Genomic DNA, 17293 nt, shown 5'->3' with positions numbered 1-17293 from the left:
GCACGTTATAGGTTTACAAAGTGAAAAAGCCCAAAGTCCACCCCAAAGGGACTGAACATCTCCAACAGAAAACATTGTTCACCAACTGCTCCAAACAGCTCTAATTTAGTCCCGCTTTTACCTGCGCGGCAAACGGGCGTCACTTTGTAACACGTGTTATAATGCTCGCCTAGCTGCTAGCGTGGAACCCCCTCATACTCTGACTGGGTAGTTGTCCTTACCTAGCTACTGCACATGTGCAAGTCCCAACAAAGATGGAAAAGAAGTGAGATGCCTCACTCTGTAGCCAAAACGGAGATCTCAACACACAGGGTAAAAAGAAGAGAAGCAGCAATGTGTATTAAACAAAAATATATTTTTTGAAAATAAACCTTATAAACCTACTCTGATATAACCTCTAAGTACAATTACGAACCTGAAATTGATCATAATAAGCACTTTAACAGCATTTGTGTTTTCATGTCATACTGAAGAGAAGCAGAATGGTATTTAATAACGACTGCATACCATTTAGGTATGTCTGTTCCAAGGCATTCTGGCTTAATGGAATGGCTTAATAGGACACTTAAATGAAGCGAGCCATCATTAATGTTTCTAGTTACATTTGTGCTTTTCCTGCTACGACAAGTTTGCAGTCTGCTGGGAAAAAGGGTCTTCCCTTCCCGTCATTTAATTAACAGCTGTTGTTATTCTCACCTGTGGACAACGTGCAGCGCTGTAGCAGTCTCCAGCTGTAGCAAACGGAACACTCTTGCCTTCACGGGTGACAGAAAACTGCCAATCTGTAGCTGCGTAACAAGATAAACCAACTCGCTAATCAGGTATGATGTGACAAATATTCTTGTTACAGGACCTCAGATGAACTTTTATAATGATAGCCTTAAATCTGCCATAATGACTTGTGTTATATGACCAGTCTAAATCTAGCCTTAGTTTTAGGGTCAGCCTAATGGCAATATCAGTATAATTTCATCTACTTAGAGCAGGTTTATTTAATTCCCTCAAGCCTTGTAATTGTGTGTTGCTGAAATGAACCTTGAAGACATCTTGAACCCATTAACCCTCATTAGCACGGACATAATTAAATGGCAAAGGAAGTTCTGATTTGAGAGTATGTGGAGTTAACACTGGCACAGGATGCTGTCGTATGTGTGTGTGTTTGTGTGTGCAATCCGATTTTTGCGTGTGTATGAGCCACTTACTGATGATGTTCATCTTGCTGAGGTCCAGGCGGACTCTGGAGAACATGGTGATGCCGGCAGCAGTGTAGTCTCTCCGACAGTCACAATCCTCTCTTCTGGAGTCATTGGCTGGACACTGAGTGGGGTCGTTGAGTCTGGCAAACACACGCACACACACAAAATACCGTAGCTCAACTTTACACCTCAATGAAATTTCTTCATTTACAGACTAAAAACACTGCCAGGAGTCCTCTATTAAAACATTATTGTTATCCTAATAGCCGTTTACCTGAAGCCAAATATCTCTGAAAAATTCTCTCCTTCCCCTGTTATCAAGGTGATGTACTCCTGTGGAGTCTCTGTCTGCATTCCTGCACAGTAGACCTGAGTAGAAAAAAGGGGAGGAGGAGGAGGAGGACAAAAAAGAGAGGAGGTATTCAGAGGGAGGAGTAGGAGGACGAGGAGGAGAAGGGAACCAAGGGTGAAGGTAAGAGATGAAGGTGGTCGGACAGTAGTAAAAATAGGAAAGGAAGAACAATAATGGTGGTGAGAAGGAGAATAAAAGGAGTAGAGTAGAAAAAGTTAAGATTGCAATTGTAAGCACCATCAAATACAGAAGAACCATGTAGACAATACCAACACTGTCACAAATCCCTAAACTGGTCGGTCTTTTGAAGTCTTTTGGGAAAGTGTGTTGGGAAATATGCTGCATCTTTATGCAAACGTGTACACTAAGCTGCAACACCAAGCATATGCGACAACACATTTTAGTAAAGATGAATTTTAAGCACAATGTACTGTAATGCGGGCAATAAACAGTCATAAAATAGCACAAAAATGTTCTGTCAGTGTTTAAGTCATCTAAAATGTCACGGGAAGTCATGAAGACCTACCATGCAATTTTCCCTATACCTGTTAATAAAAAGAAATGTACCTGCTTCATAAACTGTGCTCTGTGCATTTGTGAGGTATTTAGATACTATAATCGCACCTTGAGCGCTTTTCCTTGAATATTGAGGACGTGTTCGCTGTCTAGGAGGGGCCCGTTCATGCTCTGGACTTCTTGACAGCTGGAAGGCAAATGGCCTTAAAAACACAAAAGAAGTAGATAAAAAGTATGTAAACAGTGTATTATGCAAAGAGTTAACCCAGGACAAGCACTCAGGCTTTATGCACACACATGTGCACGCATGCAAACACAAATTTCAGGAGTTAAGTCAAGTGTGGCAAATCACTGCATCGAATCAAAGAAAACGAATAGCCACTCACTCTTTGATGTCCCATCCTACCGTAGGGAAGTAAATACACTGGACAGTGAATCTTTGATGTTTGCCTCGCATCATAAATATTTCACTAAAGGCCAAATCCCTGAGATGACCGGATCAAGTCAAGCCATACCTAATACTGGAATTTGGGATGCATTCAGTTGGCCTGTACTTAACCCTGGTAGCCGTGACCTATGTTGAAAGAGCGGCCATTTCCTCCCAGTACTCACAGCTTGGATTTCTGCACACTTTCCTGGCCTCTGGCATGGCCTCTTTAGGACACCTATTGCTTTCCTGACCATCTTCTGACACACACTGCACTGTCCTCTCCACCACTCCGTCACCACAGCTCACTGAACACTGGAGGGGAGGAAGAGAACCACGACAGTATGAAAATAAAACTTGCAGATGTTTGTCACGTCAGAAGTTGTTATCTTCAAAAGTGGCCCCATCATAAAAGGGTGCGTGCATGTATAATGTTGTCATTTAAATACTTATTATTTATCATTTGGCTATGACACAGGTTGAAGCCAAAGGTACAATGTTCTTAATATCAGGCAAAACTCATTTATATTTTATCTTGAAAAATCATGTAAGTGGCATAAGTGGCTGCTTTATGAAATTAAAGATTCAAGAAGATTCCATTAAAACAAAATAAGCACAGAATTTTAAATTATTGCAAGAAAATTTGCAAAATAAAATGTGAATTAAAGTACAATTCTATTCTGTCATGTGAATGTTAGGAGTTGACCGCAAAACATTCAATTTGGATAACTATTGCAAATAGTTACAAAAAGTCACAAAAGAAATGGAGGGAAAAAACTTGTTTAACTTGAATTTATTAATGTTTCAGCTTTTTCTAAAGTTAATTTTTCACAATGTATCATCGGAAACTCCCACTAAGCATGCATGTTCCACCAAAACAGACACTGATAAATGACTGGACAACATATAGAACCATGGACACACTCACCAGTTGCCAGATTCCAACTCTCCACTCCTGTGGTGGCAGGCATGGGTCCAAATTACAAGGCATGTAGCTTTCAGGAGGGGTGCCAGGGCAGTTGGACAAAGACTGATGGCTGTACTCATAGTTGTCATTCTCCACATGCACCTCGCTGCAGTAGATCAGACGCTGGCGGTAGCCCTGACCACAGCTGGCTGAGCACTAGAGGAGAGAATAAATCACCGGCATGAAATAAAAACAGCATTCCACGCAGGAAACATGGGTGATTTCTGTCACTTCCGCATCACTGCATTATAAAATCGTGGTTCACATCACGGGTCTTTTCGAAGAGTCTTGCCCATTTAGAGCAAATTGAGCCTTTAGTGGGACTACATCATCTAAATGGCACACAGCTTATTTGCCTCTCACCTCAGTCCATTCCCCTGTGATCCAGATCAATTCACAGGCATTGGTGTTACAGCTCTCTATGTCTGGAGGTCTGATCTGGTTCACACAGTAGATCTCATGGACCTCCTGCTGGTCGTGGTCCACACACTGCAAGGCTCGTTGGCGGTGGCCTGCTCCACACGACTTACTGCACTAGAGTGGCGACAAGACAAACACCGGCCTTTCACAAGGATGGCAAATCATGTATGGGTGGTATTAGGAGAAGCATTTTGACATTCCTACATCTAAATGCAATGTCATTTTTTTGCCGTTTGATTAAAGTGGACCTAGTCTCTCTTGGATGTACATTGCTGGTATATAGATAAAGTCCGTCCCTTTTCTCAATCTCCTGTATGGGGGCTTAACATCGCCCGGGACGGTTGAAGAAATAATAATACAGTGCAGTGGTGGCCTTAAGGTTAGAGAAGAGAACTTGAGACCGGGAGGGTCAGTTCAATCCCCAGACCCAACAGGATCAAATATGTGTGGGGAAATAGCTTTTCCCTCCCTCATTACCACTGAGGAGAGTAAGGTCCTCAAAACTGCTCCAGTGAAGCTGCTCAGTGGCAGCAGATCAAATTGTAGTTGTATCGGGCAGCTTCCAGGTATGAATATGTGCACCTGTGTGAATGGGATCAAGCCGGTCCCGCAAAAGAGAGGCTGTTTCTCAGTGAACCTTACCTGAATGAATAAAGGTTAAATAAAAAAAAAAAAAATAGATACAAACAAACCAGAGTTTTTTTGCTATCTTGAAGTAGATAGGCAATGTAGTCTGACCATACTCCCTCACTGACACAGCACTGTAGAGATAGGTCTGGCAATGCAAGACTAAAGTGGACCTAACTATGTATGCACATCTGTCCAGCTGTAAACATGAAGCTGCATGTACAACTATGAGGTTTTAACATAGGGATAATAAATAATCAATCATCAATGCAATGGTATCAATGCAAAGGTAGAGCAAGGATGAACAGTCAGAGATTTGTGTCTTCTTGTGAAGCAGTACCTTAACTACATTTGACTACGGCATCAAGATGTCAAAACAGGAGATAAGAGCTGGGAGGTAAGCACTGTGTTGTTGAGCAGAAGAACCTGAGCTGAGCACACGGCCAAGTCCTTAGAAAAGATTACACAATTTGTAAGTCCTGAAACAGTTTACAGTCCATGCCAACAATTTGTCTAATGAAAGGTCAGAGTGGAGATCCACTAGCAGTAAGCAATTTCACACTGTTCCCCAAAAGACAAGAATATCACAATACAGGCAATGTTTTTAATTAATGAGCAAATTGCTGGCACATCATCCACTATCTCAATGTTTTACAGATAAAACCTGTGTTTGCCCCATTCAAATCGGTCTCTCACATCACAGCTTCACCACAAATTAGACCAGACCTACATAAATACTGTGTATTTTCTAAACAGAGCTGCTACTCGAAATATATGAAACAACATAAGCCCTAACTCTGTGACACCTATTGTTTTCTCAATCAGGAGAATACAGAAAGAGTGGATTTAAAGATTTAGTTCATTATTAAGGGAATTATGATATTTTCTCTTTTGTCCAACTTGAGCAAGGATACAATTAGCTTGGATTAGCATAACGGCTCAAAGCAGTAGAAAACCGGAATTGACTACACCTTGCCAAGAAACAGTTAAAGCAAGTAACTCCCAGTAAAGCCACAACTAATTTCTGTTATTCTATAGATAAAACAAACTAAATAGAACTTGTAAACTATATAGTACAGAGGTGTTGGTAGACTCTTTTTTTGACTCTTTTTACTTAAAAGTTTAGACACAGCAGTCTAACGAGACAACAGTCTCCTGGCTGAAGTTTGATATTTAACATACAGACATGAGATCTGCAAGCAAGAAGGTGAGGACACATATTTTGTATTGGTGTTGCTATGAAAGTGGTGTCCTTGAAGTCCTTGAAATGAAGTGTATTGACTGCAAGGTCAAAGCCAACAACTCAACTGGATCTTGTATTTCTTACTACATCCAGGTCCATGTAATAACTCAACTATTACGACATTCAATCTGCAAGTGACATAAGTTAAGCACTAAACATTTTTGCAAGGGCTCAGAGAGGCTTCCACGTGCGTCAGAAACACTCTGGGCTGTTACAAATCCAGCCGACCCCAGCTGGTCTTCATCACTCTTAATGTGTTCAACACTGTCAAACAACTGAAATACCTTGAACTGCTAGGCTGCTGTTCTAAACACGAATGAAACTTACCCTGCATCACAGGTTTTAGTAATCAAAAGCAGACACACCTATAAGCAAAAACATTTTAGAAGTTAGGCCAGTAGAAAGGAGCTACGTGTGCAAAGTAAAATCTTTGGTGTAAGACACCATCTCTGATTTGTGGATATTGACTCCACAGTGTAGAAAGTCTATAACCTGTGCCAGGTGAACTGTTGTAATTACTTTGAGCTGTTAATTAGAACACCCAGGCAGAGAGCTCCAAACAATTCTCCAGATTAATTAGACCCTTCTATCAGAGGAGACATTTCATGCTGCTCAGTGACCCAGATTCAACATCCCTTGAACACAGTGATGAAGAAACTCCTGCTGCAGCTGCCTGTTCTAATAATCCCAACTCTCAACAAGGATAGAAACTGTCTGAAAGATGCTCAGCATGCCCATTAGATATAGCCTAGGTATGACTCTTTAACTTTGAGTGATCTTAGAACAGATAAAAGATATATAACAGTATTCATGTGCTTTAAAAACAATAAGATTCAATTATGATTAAAAAATTATCAAATTAATAGGATCATTCTTTTTACTGTTAAGTCCCAGTAAAGGTGGTTTTATATAAATTTCTCAATAACATAACATATTCTTGAGTAAAAAAAAGCAAACAATCAAAAAAAACATTTGTATTATTAATAAGAGTATAAAGTCAAAAAGTAAACTAAGCTGCTTCACCAGGACTGTATGATGAGATTTAACTGACAGTGACAGGAAAACATAAGCAAACAACCCCAGAACTGCATTCACATTTTGATTCAAATGTTGCTAAATCCCAATTGGTGCACAACTGTATACTATGTAAAATCTCTACTTTTTTTAACTGAGACCTCCCACTTCAAACCAGTGTGAAGCACACATTTGTATAAATATACAAATCTCTCCTAAGAAATACCCCAAACTGGCACAACATGGTGTTTATGTAGGTCCACACTCATAATAAGAAGCTGACTGAGAAAATTGGTTTTCTTAGGGAGGGTTTAATTTAACTTTTAAGCAACAACATGTAGACTTAGTGTTTAGATTACTAAAAATCATGACTCACAGTTGTGCATTTACTTACTTAGGCTACACTTGACATTTCAACCGCTTCTAAAAAAGCCAATTAGCCAATTAGCATTGAGGCCGGAATGTTAAATAGTGTTAAAAAAAATGAAAGACAAAAAAAAACCTTCACGGGATTTTCACAAGAGCCATGCAGCTCATCTCCTCCCATGTGGCCTATTGGCAGCAGTAGCTATACTTCCGACTGAAGCAGCGACTCTCAAACTTCAGATATGACTCTGCAGATCCATCCTCGCCCGGTGGAGACAGAGCTGGAAAAGTAGGCTAGTTTCAGCACACAGGTTTCTTTTTCTGCACAGGCAGCTTACCGTATGCCAGTCTCCTTCTCTCCACCGGTACCGAGACGGGCAGTCAGCGACCCGGCAGCTCTGGCTGGACGCCGGTCTGGAGCGCTGAGAACAGCCGGTCTCCAGCGGGCTCCGTCGGGCTCCGTCCTGGCAGAGCACCTCCCGTCGCTGGATGCCGTCGCCACACGATGCTGAACACTGAAAGCAGGACAGATAAGTACTTTGAAAACGTGCATTCAACCTTTATCCGTTTAACTATATTGTTTTAATGCGTATCAAATGATCAGCTAATATTCCTGAAGAGAAGTAGGCTAGTGTGGCCATCGCGATAAGCAGCGAGTTTAATTACCTAGGCTACAGTATGAATAGTTATCATTTGTTTGCCAGCTATGATATTTGAATTTTATTAAGTATGAAAACTGACGATAGCATTTATTTAAGAGAATATACTTGTCTAAAACCAACAAATATTTATTGATGTGTATTCTAGATGTCACTTCGTGTCCCTTCACTTTGACTCATCAAGTAACTATGCACATTTTCTGTCTTTCAATGTGACCAGTCCTGCATAAGATGTTTATACTGTAGATGTAAATGCATAATTGGTATTTTATTTTATTTACTAATCAAAGTGTTGTATTAACATTGTAAATGCATTACACACAGGACTTGGCGTAATGATGAGTATGACATATGCATGTTAATATTGAAGCTATATGGTTTATATCAACAGAACCTTAACTGGTGTTTTTTTTACAGAAATGTGAACAAATATAAAAAAGTTTGAACGTGCAGTTGATGGTTTTTTGAAACTGTGTTTTTAATGAAAGCGTGTTCTGCTATAATAATATAATAAAACTTAAAAAAAATCTTTTGAAGGTATTATTTAACAGTAACTCTCTTGTGTCTCTTTTCAAACAGATGTTGATGATTGTGAACAACCTGCACTGTACTGATGTTATGTAGTGTTGAATGCATAATACATTCATACGAATAGGGTTGGATACCAAAACCTGGATCCACTATGGAACAGGTTCCTACTCAATCGGTCATTTCGGTTCCACTTGGTCAGCAAACCAACTCAACATTTATTTTGTTGTTAAATAGTGTAACTCTGTTGTTAAATCATTGTAGTTGTGTGTTAGGTGACCTAGGTTTACTTATATACTGTATCTAAGCACTTTAAAATGCTAATATACATATATATAAGTTTAAATAATTTTCAATATTAAAAAACCTCTATGAAAGAGCCTTTCTTTAATGTCATTTTTCAATTTTTCAAAAATCGGTTTAGGAATCAGAATTGTTTTAAATGTAAAAGTTTGGCATCGGAATCGTAAAAATCCAAACAATACCCCACCCTACATACGAATAGATAACTTATGTAGCTTTGAAGTGAAGGAATGCTTGAAACTGGGATTTCCAAGTTGGGAAGGGGACCAACCTTACAGTAACCCAAGCTCAAAATCCAACATGGCTGCTTTGTGCAGCAACAGTAGTGAAAGCCATAGTAACATACAGTTTATTAGCACTTGTGTCTTATTTGTGTCTCACTAAGTCAGTTGCCCACACAGTCCTGTCCACCTTCTATTGGTGGACATGTTGTTATGCTGTTTGTATGTAGAAAAAACAAAATGGTTTTTTATCAACTGGCGTTGCTAACAATGGCTAACCTGGGTAGAGCAAATCCCACTGTGAACTTGATTTGTTAAGTAGAACCAAGTCAACTCAGATGTGACGTCATTCCCAGTTCTGGCTTCTGACTTCCGAGATAAATGGAATGCAGTAAGGATTAGTGCATTCCATTCGTGTGGAGTATCATTTTCTTCTGGCATGTGTCCTGCTCCACAGCTGTTAAGAGACCCTTTCTGATGTGTGGAGCACAGATGTGGCTCAGTGCTTGGACTCTTGGCCAGTGGGGTGAATTCAGAAAAAAGATGACATGAGAAAAGTGAGAGAGAGAAAAAAAGAGAAAAAGGACTATGGAGCGTAAAGGAAGGGAAAGAAAAAGGGAACAGGCATCTGAAGGGCTCTTCACCAAGCCAGGTGTAAGTTGTGAGTGTGTCTGGCATGATGGCGTTAGTGGATTGCTGCTTTAGTAAGGCATTCAAAAGAAAAGACTAACATGTGGTTCCTATTGGAGAGGCAGGAGACAGGGAGGAAAAAAAGTGAAAGAGGGCTTGAAAGAAAAAGTGATCAACGGGTGGAATAGCAACAGTCAGATGGAGGATAAAAGGAACAAAAATGGTAGAGATGAGGGGTAGATCAACACAGGCTGGACTTAGGAGTGCACATCCCTCCTGCTCTTGTACTTAGTGTACTGTGAAGTTGCAGGCCCAGCATGTATTACCTCAAAGCCCTGTTAGCAGCCGTCCGAGGCCTGTGCTGCAATTACTGTGTGATGTGTAAAAGCACCCTGCCTTAGTTAGTGGCTTGGCATGGTGCATAAACACACTCAGGTTTAGCTGCAGATGTTTTCACAGATAAACACATATTTGCTTACAAAAAAAAAAAGCTTACACGTCCGGCAGCGTGGGAACAAGAGTGGTAGAGGAGTGATTTTTAGCAGCAGGGTTCAAAGAGTCCTACCTCGCCCCAGTTGCCAGTCTTCCACTTTGGACATTGACCACCTCTGCAACGCCTCTGCTTGCTGGGTTTAGGGGCCAGATGCAGGCAATTTTCTTCTGGGACAGGGCGGCCTGACCCTGTCAGACAGCCCACCTTACGGTACTTGAACCCTCTTCCACAGGAGGCAGAGCACTACAATTGTCAAAAGAAAAAAACAAATGAAATTTAAATCAAAATGTATGTTTTGTATAATAAAAGGTAGATAACAGTCCAGCCATAATTCAAAACAAGCCAAGTTATTTATAAACCAGGTAAATGTTGATCTATGGATGTGGATCTATGGATTCTTTATGTTTTGATTCAAAACATAAATAAATGTGAAATGAGACCCAGTTCCACGTGAGTAGTTGGTCCAATGGCAAATTGTTCCTGATGACCACGGCAGCAGTTTGTTTCACCTCCGGGTTCACCGAGTTACTGGGAGTCTAACTCAGTGTGACAGGCGCACACACACACACACACACACACACACACACACACACACACACACGCACACAGCAACATTAGCTGAGGGAGTGGAGAAGGGCTAGACTGTGCTCGGATAATCAAAGGGGGCGTGGCACGTGGGGATGGATGGGAAGCGACAGACTCAGAGTTAATCGAGAATGCGGCCCAGCGTGTGGTGCTGTCCTGACCAGCAAGGGACTGTACTACACAGGAACATGATGTGACCTCCCACCTTATTCAATGCGGAGGAAGGTTCACCAAAAGAGGGGCTAATAAAATGCTTTTCCCCCTTTTTTCTAACATCCCAATTTGATTGGTAATGTGCTAGATTTATTGGAGTTACCAATGTTGGTGATGTCAATCAATAAAATGAAAACTTTTGAGGAATCAGTTTAGAGTGTTTTTGCCATACCAACTAAGGAAATTGTTGTGATTAAAATCTTATCGAAATGACTGACTGTGTTGCTTATGTATTTGGGATAGAGCTGTCCATGATGAATCGTAGCACATGAGTAAAAAACTTCATGGTTGATGTAATAAGCAACTTACAGTTCTCCTAATATTTAATACCACCACTGATTAACAACAGAGCTTGCATTTTTAATGTTTGACCTGACATGAACAAAATATAATGTAACACGTCTTTGTCAGTTGAACTGTGGAGAGCAAGTGGGTCGTCACAGGGGAAACTGGGCTTTCCAGTAAAGGTTCAAGTCGTTAAAGAGACCCATGTAAAATCCAAGTCAGTCATCCAGGCTGTTCTGTTCAAAGTTCTGGTCATTCCTCAAAAAGGGTTTTCTATACTTTTTTAAAAGAGCTTTCCTGCTGTTGTCATGTGCATTAATGCCCTCAGAATACTTTGAGAATTAGTACAAATGTGTCACATTTGTACTAATTCTCAAAGTATTCTGATTTAAAACACTTTGTACATCAAACCACCCATGCAGTGTATGGACTTCTCTACAATTCTGTATTTTAGAAAGAAATTTTATTCATCCCGAAGGAAATTGTAGATTTTTTTTAGATAGATTTTTAAATTTTATCCAGAGCAGTTCACAAAAACAAAAACATCACTGCTCACACATACTTGAACTTAACATTTTCTACTTTATCATATAATAAATACACTATATAAACAATTTTATTTGCATCAGTTTTATTTGCAGGAGGTAGAGCAAGTCATCTGCTAATCACAGGGTTGGTAGTTCGATCCCTGGCTCCTTCTGTCCACATGTGAAAGTAATGAATAAACTGAACCAAGTGGCCTTGCATCGGTGTGAGCAAGAATATGAATGGGTGAATGAACAACGCAAAGCAGTCTTATTAAGGGAGAAAAGCGCTGTATTAGTTCACCATATAGCTATACACCACAAGTCTAAGCAGTCAAAGTTTGAACTGCCTTCTAAACAAAGTTAAAAGGGTAATTACAATCCATGGAATTACAAATACATAACGCATCAGTCAAATCATGCAATTTATATGATAAATTAAATTAAGACAGGCAAATCATTAGTAAGCACAATGTGAAAAAAAATCCTATTTCCCCCTCCCCTCAAGGATCACTGCAGTTTCCCAGAACTCTGTGCTGATGGGATGTACAGGGAAGGGGCACCTCCCCAGATCAAACATAACCCTTGACCCACCAATACCACACTGCATTGTCTTTCTGATGGCCCCCCATTCGAGTCACTGTCACCCATATTGGTACACTGTCGTCAACTTGCATTGGACCAGAGTAGAGGGGCCTGACAGAAAAGGTCAAAGGGTGCTGGCAACTTCATAGTGGAACATGTGTTACCCGGTGTCCCAGAAAAAAAGCCAGGGTAGGCATTGAGAGTGAATGAACATAGTAAATGAAACAGGCATTTTTCAGACACGACAAAGATTTACCTTGATGGAAAAATCTTTGAACTCCTGACACAGAGGGTAAAAGCATGATCTCTCAAATAGGTCAGCAGAGGCCCTGACTTCTAAAAATAACAAGGAGATTGCTCAGTGATTTGTGCGTTTTCATTCAGGAAAAACACCCTGTTGAATAGACTGGGAGGACTTCTTGATAAGCTGTTTGCCAGGCCTTTCTTTTTAAATCTTTGAGCCAAAGTTAAAGGTAGATCACTAAATAATGTAGGACACTTCCTTATTCACAAACACAAATAAAACAGGAGTTGGTTATCTTGAGTTAAATACTTAATGACAGTGCTTAGCATCGGGTCTACAATGTTGCCAACAGCAAGGCTATTGGTGTAATGAAGGTTGTTAGAGGTTGGTACTTGCATAGGTGGTCTCGGGTTTGGACGTTTTTGGAATACCAGGTGTGTATGTTGCCAGTGAGTTAAAGTTATTCTTTTCCTTTAGATTGCAGCCAACAACATACAGCGGAATGCTTCCAAATTTACAGTGTAAATGTTTTACTAGTACGTACTGTTGCATACATGTACTGTAGGTACAAGTGAACAAGATGTGGAGTTAGGGGAATTAAGGAATAAGTTAACAATCTGTAGGTATTTTTAAACTACCAGGTTACTATTCCAATATTACAGTGTTCGTGAGCGTGGCCCTTCTTAAAAGCCACACAAAGTGTAAATTGTTTGAAGTCAGTTTACTGTTAAAAAAGATGTGCTGACTATGAAATTTATCAAATCAACCAATATGTAGTTTGTGATGGATGTAAACTTTGAAATAAGTCACAGCAGATGTATAAAGTGCCCCAGAACTCATTAGCATACCCTCCCCCAAAGCTCCAGGCTTGTTGCTCAGTAGGTCACACTGTACTCATTAATATTATAATAATAATCATTTTATTTATATAGCACAATAGTAACCTGTTTGTAAAAAATAATACCTGCAGTATGAATAATTTTAAAATTCCCAAATTGTTACACTTTTATTTCCTAATTGCACATCGTGTTCCCTTGCACATACATGTATATATTGGTAAATACTGTACTGGTAAAAAAGGACACTGTAAATTGGGAATAATTACATTGTATGTAGCAGGCCATAATCTAAACCATTACTGAACAATGTTGTTCAAATAAAAATGAAAAAAGCCTTTGATTGTACCTCTACATCACTTTAATCGTAACCTTTTCTGGAAATGAACAGAAATCGAACAAATCCATGAAAAAATTAAATATTGACATCACATTATAATGAAGTAACAATAAATACAAGTAATTACATTAATATACACGTCATACATATAAACCGTCTTGAAAATCAAACTAATACTGCCATTTGTGAATAGGATAAATACAATATGCCTGTCAATATGGTGTTGGATCTGTACTGCTATATACACCAGGAGGTTGACCAATGGGTGAGTCAAAATGCTAAGACTGAAAAGTGAAAATAAAGAGGAATAATTGGATGTGCTCTGGTAATACTGTGTTCCACTTTCACTGATTTAACCTAGATTTGATTTTACGCTGATGTACAATCACACTTGCGGGAGTCATTATAAGCAATAGTTCTCATTAGTAAACGATGTGTGATTAAAAAATGTTCTCACTGCTGTTTAACAGGCGCCTTAAAATAAGGTGTGATGTCAGTAAAGACATTTATGACCAGGAGGAGTCAACTGGGTGGGCTGCAGGAAAATGTTGCCCCTAACGACAGATTTTGGATCAGTTGTTACTGTCTTCAACAGGATTGCAAAGATTACAAGGTGGGGAAAAAAGATATACACCCTGTCCATCAACTGCACTGGGGAGCCTCAACAACTCATCATAATCTTATCCCTCCAGTACAAGGGAGAGAAATATACGAAAGGGGGGCAATCAAAACAGACACTGAGGTAGACCCATTATGTTGGCTCAGAGTTAGAGCTCTGGAGACAAAACACTTTTAACTTGCCGTGGTCACAAGTAACAAGTGTTCAAAGTATGTCCTTTTAACAGCCCATTCTCTTCGAGGTTGAGCAAGTTGTTTGATTGACATTCAAAGACAATTCCACATTATTTCATCAAATCTGTGATACACTTTGCATTAGGCTGATCAATCTGATTAACAATCAACTAACTGCTCATGGAAAGAAATAAAAAGTACAGAAAAGGCAGCATCAAAAAGCAACATGCCACAATAAACACCTAACCGACCATAAATGTTTTTATGTTTTTTTCTTGATATTTAAATCTCCCTTGTTGGCCAAAGCACCACTTTAGTGTTGGAGGTTATCTTAGTTTAATGGCTAGAAGAGTTGTGTTCCAAATGAGGTATTGTTGAGCATAGCATATTTACCAACTCCAAGTCCTTACTGTACAAAGAAAACATTAACTAACACAATATAAATACACTCATATCAAGCACCTTTGGAGTAAAGAGCGTTAAACATATTCTTTTGGCCACACTAAGGAAATCTGGGTCGAAACCCTCAGCCAAACTGGAATACAACGGCTGTTCCTACTACTTGTTAGTACTAATTACCACAAACTCTGTGAGACATTTTATTTTACAGTGCTAGAACAGCTGCTGTTTGCTGGTGTTTACCACTGATACTGGACGTTTTAGCAACTTTTGAGTCAACATATTCACGCATAGATGTCAATGTAATTTTGGGGCAACACCACTGTTTGTTTCATAGCAGAAAGTAAAAACATGAACTTTAAAATAAAGTGTCTAAATAAGATTAGTAACTTCTGTCATAAAAAACCCACATGTGCCTTGAGACAAATTGAATCTTGATAGAATAGCCATTTTAAAAATGTATATAGTACAATGTGTAGTACACAGCCAAATACAGTCCTATGCAAGTTGTTACTTTTAAAATTCATAACAAACCATAGACTAGAATCTGTAGCACCACATATTTGGAGATTATGAGCTATTCTTTGGATAATAAAAGAGCAAGGCATCGTATTGTATATTCCTGATATACAAAAACATTCATCAGTATTTGCATATGAACATAGATTGGCTAAATACAAAGAGCTAAGTCACAAAATATATCACTTTTAAAAGTTAAAGCTATATACAAAAGATAAAAAGGAAAAAATATCTTAATAAATTATCTTTAAAAACAATATTTTACAAAACTAACTTTTATTTTAATACAAAGTTATCCTGAATTTTTCAAAAACTAATACAAGGCTCAACAACAGTTTTATGCTAACTAGACTGATACATATGTTCTTGTGGTCACAGCTGTCACTGAAGTCTTATTGACATTACGTTTTTGGCATATTGCAAGTGACTGTTTCTTTGTCATTTACGGAGAACAGAACAGAATTAACTTTCCAAATTTCTTGAGGAAATGTTGGCCAATCGCAGGAACCAGAGAGGGAGCAGGAAGTGGAGGAGGTGAAAAGTAAAAGTAGGGAAGCATGTAATTTCCAGTGCAAAAGCACCAAAGTCAAAGGTGTGAGGTTGAAAAACAAGATGAGTATTTTTTATGAGCGTACCGAGCTCCATGGGTCTGTGCTCCAGTGGGGGCTAGACGGGCATGGCTGAGTATTGCACTGCTCACGATCTGGTGGCTTGTCGTGGATCTCGCAGCTCAGATCATTGAAACGCTCGCCGTTTGGACGCTGACACACCACCAGCCTTGTCTTTATCCCCCCTCCACATGGCTTGGTACACTACAGACAGCAAGAGGAGAGGTTGCATATTACAGATAGGTATGGGGAAAAGGTTTCTGAGTGTGAAGAAAAAACTAGGGCTGTTTATTTTCAGTTAAAATAGATCTGTCTTGTGTGAAGCATGAAGAATGTGCGCCTGAGCCTTAGCTGAGTTTGAATGCATTTTCAAACCTTCACACTATGCAACGCCTGCATCGGTCAAAATATTTATTCAAACACAAATGACCATCGCGCAGTTTCTCACTAAGCTAGATCAGCATATGTCAAGGAGACTCAAGAGTCATGGTAAACTCATTGGTAAAATTATGTCTGCCTTACCTCTCCCCAGTTGCCATAGATCCACTGAGGACATGGCCCCGACTCACAGGATCGTTGCTCATTGGGCCGGCTGCGATCCTCACAGCTGTTGGCAGGGTAGCCATTCTCATCCTGGCACACTACTACACGCCGCTGGAAACCTCCTGCACATGTGCTGGAGCACTGTTGTACAGAGAGTGAAGAGTTCACAAATAGATAGTTCTCACAAACAGATGCTCCAAGTGTAGGTGTAAATAGGTCCCATTGGGGATGTATATATAGGTATACTGTTTACACATCCTTTAGACACAGTGGCATAAAAACACACACTAAAGCTAAACATCCAGCTGCAAAGTATTAAATCAATATGTCAACAGATCACTAGTTGGTTAATGCCAACAATACACTTTGTCACAAATCGATGTGCACTGTGTGGTATAAATAGCGTGCACACAATGCCCCCACTCCTACAAAAACTCAGAGACTAAGCAACATCTCCTGTCAAATGACCATGCTGCTGCTATATTAAAATGCATATCCGCAGAACAGAGACAGGAAGAGTCACCAGAAATAGCTTTAATCACTTCCCAGAATTATTTAAAGGTCAAACTTATTTTTGGACAGAGATTATCTGTCTTATATTAACAGTTTTTTTTTTTTTAAACAGCTGAACAATACAAAGAAAGAGATCCATGGTGGGGACAGCCTGTAGTTCTTGGGTCTTGCTATCGTGTGGTGTTTCACAAAGTCTAAATCCTCAAAAAAAGAGATTAGGGCCCGAAGAACTGCCACTGAGCGTTTGTCAAAGTCTGCATCAGGTTACAAAACACATTGTAGAAAGTTAAATAGTTCACAAACTGTTACTTGAAATTGCATGACATTACAATTTACATTAGTCAC

General features: G+C 39.5%; 1 protein-coding gene and 1 long non-coding RNA gene across 2 annotated transcripts in view; one reads left to right on the top strand and one right to left on the bottom strand.

Moving 5' to 3' along the window:
* LOC117943598 (A disintegrin and metalloproteinase with thrombospondin motifs 9-like) overlaps nt 1–17293 on the bottom strand; it is a 46222-nt gene that overhangs the window by 4454 nt on the left and 24475 nt on the right. The window contains exons 27-37 of the mRNA XM_034869821.1: nt 16415–16576; nt 15920–16096; nt 10035–10205; nt 7467–7643; nt 3822–3992; nt 3420–3614; nt 2677–2806; nt 2173–2267; nt 1471–1565; nt 1203–1336; nt 697–788 (exon numbers count right to left, since the gene is read on the bottom strand). Of these exons, the coding sequence (XP_034725712.1) occupies nt 697–788; nt 1203–1336; nt 1471–1565; nt 2173–2267; nt 2677–2806; nt 3420–3614; nt 3822–3992; nt 7467–7643; nt 10035–10205; nt 15920–16096; nt 16415–16576 (1599 nt within the window). The remainder of the gene's footprint in view (nt 1–696; nt 789–1202; nt 1337–1470; nt 1566–2172; nt 2268–2676; nt 2807–3419; nt 3615–3821; nt 3993–7466; nt 7644–10034; nt 10206–15919; nt 16097–16414; nt 16577–17293) is intronic.
* LOC117943599 lies at nt 102–15463 on the top strand. The gene is made up of 3 exons (XR_004656389.1): nt 102–451; nt 15030–15039; nt 15450–15463. It is a non-coding gene; the product is annotated as an uncharacterized LOC117943599 (long non-coding RNA).

Source organism: Etheostoma cragini, chromosome 4 (genome assembly GCF_013103735.1).
Source record: "Etheostoma cragini isolate CJK2018 chromosome 4, CSU_Ecrag_1.0, whole genome shotgun sequence".
In the NCBI taxonomy this organism is placed as follows: Eukaryota; Metazoa; Chordata; class Actinopteri; order Perciformes; family Percidae; genus Etheostoma; species Etheostoma cragini.
The sequence above is the reverse complement of the archived record's forward strand: the minus strand, read 5'-3'. Positions and strand labels throughout refer to the sequence as shown.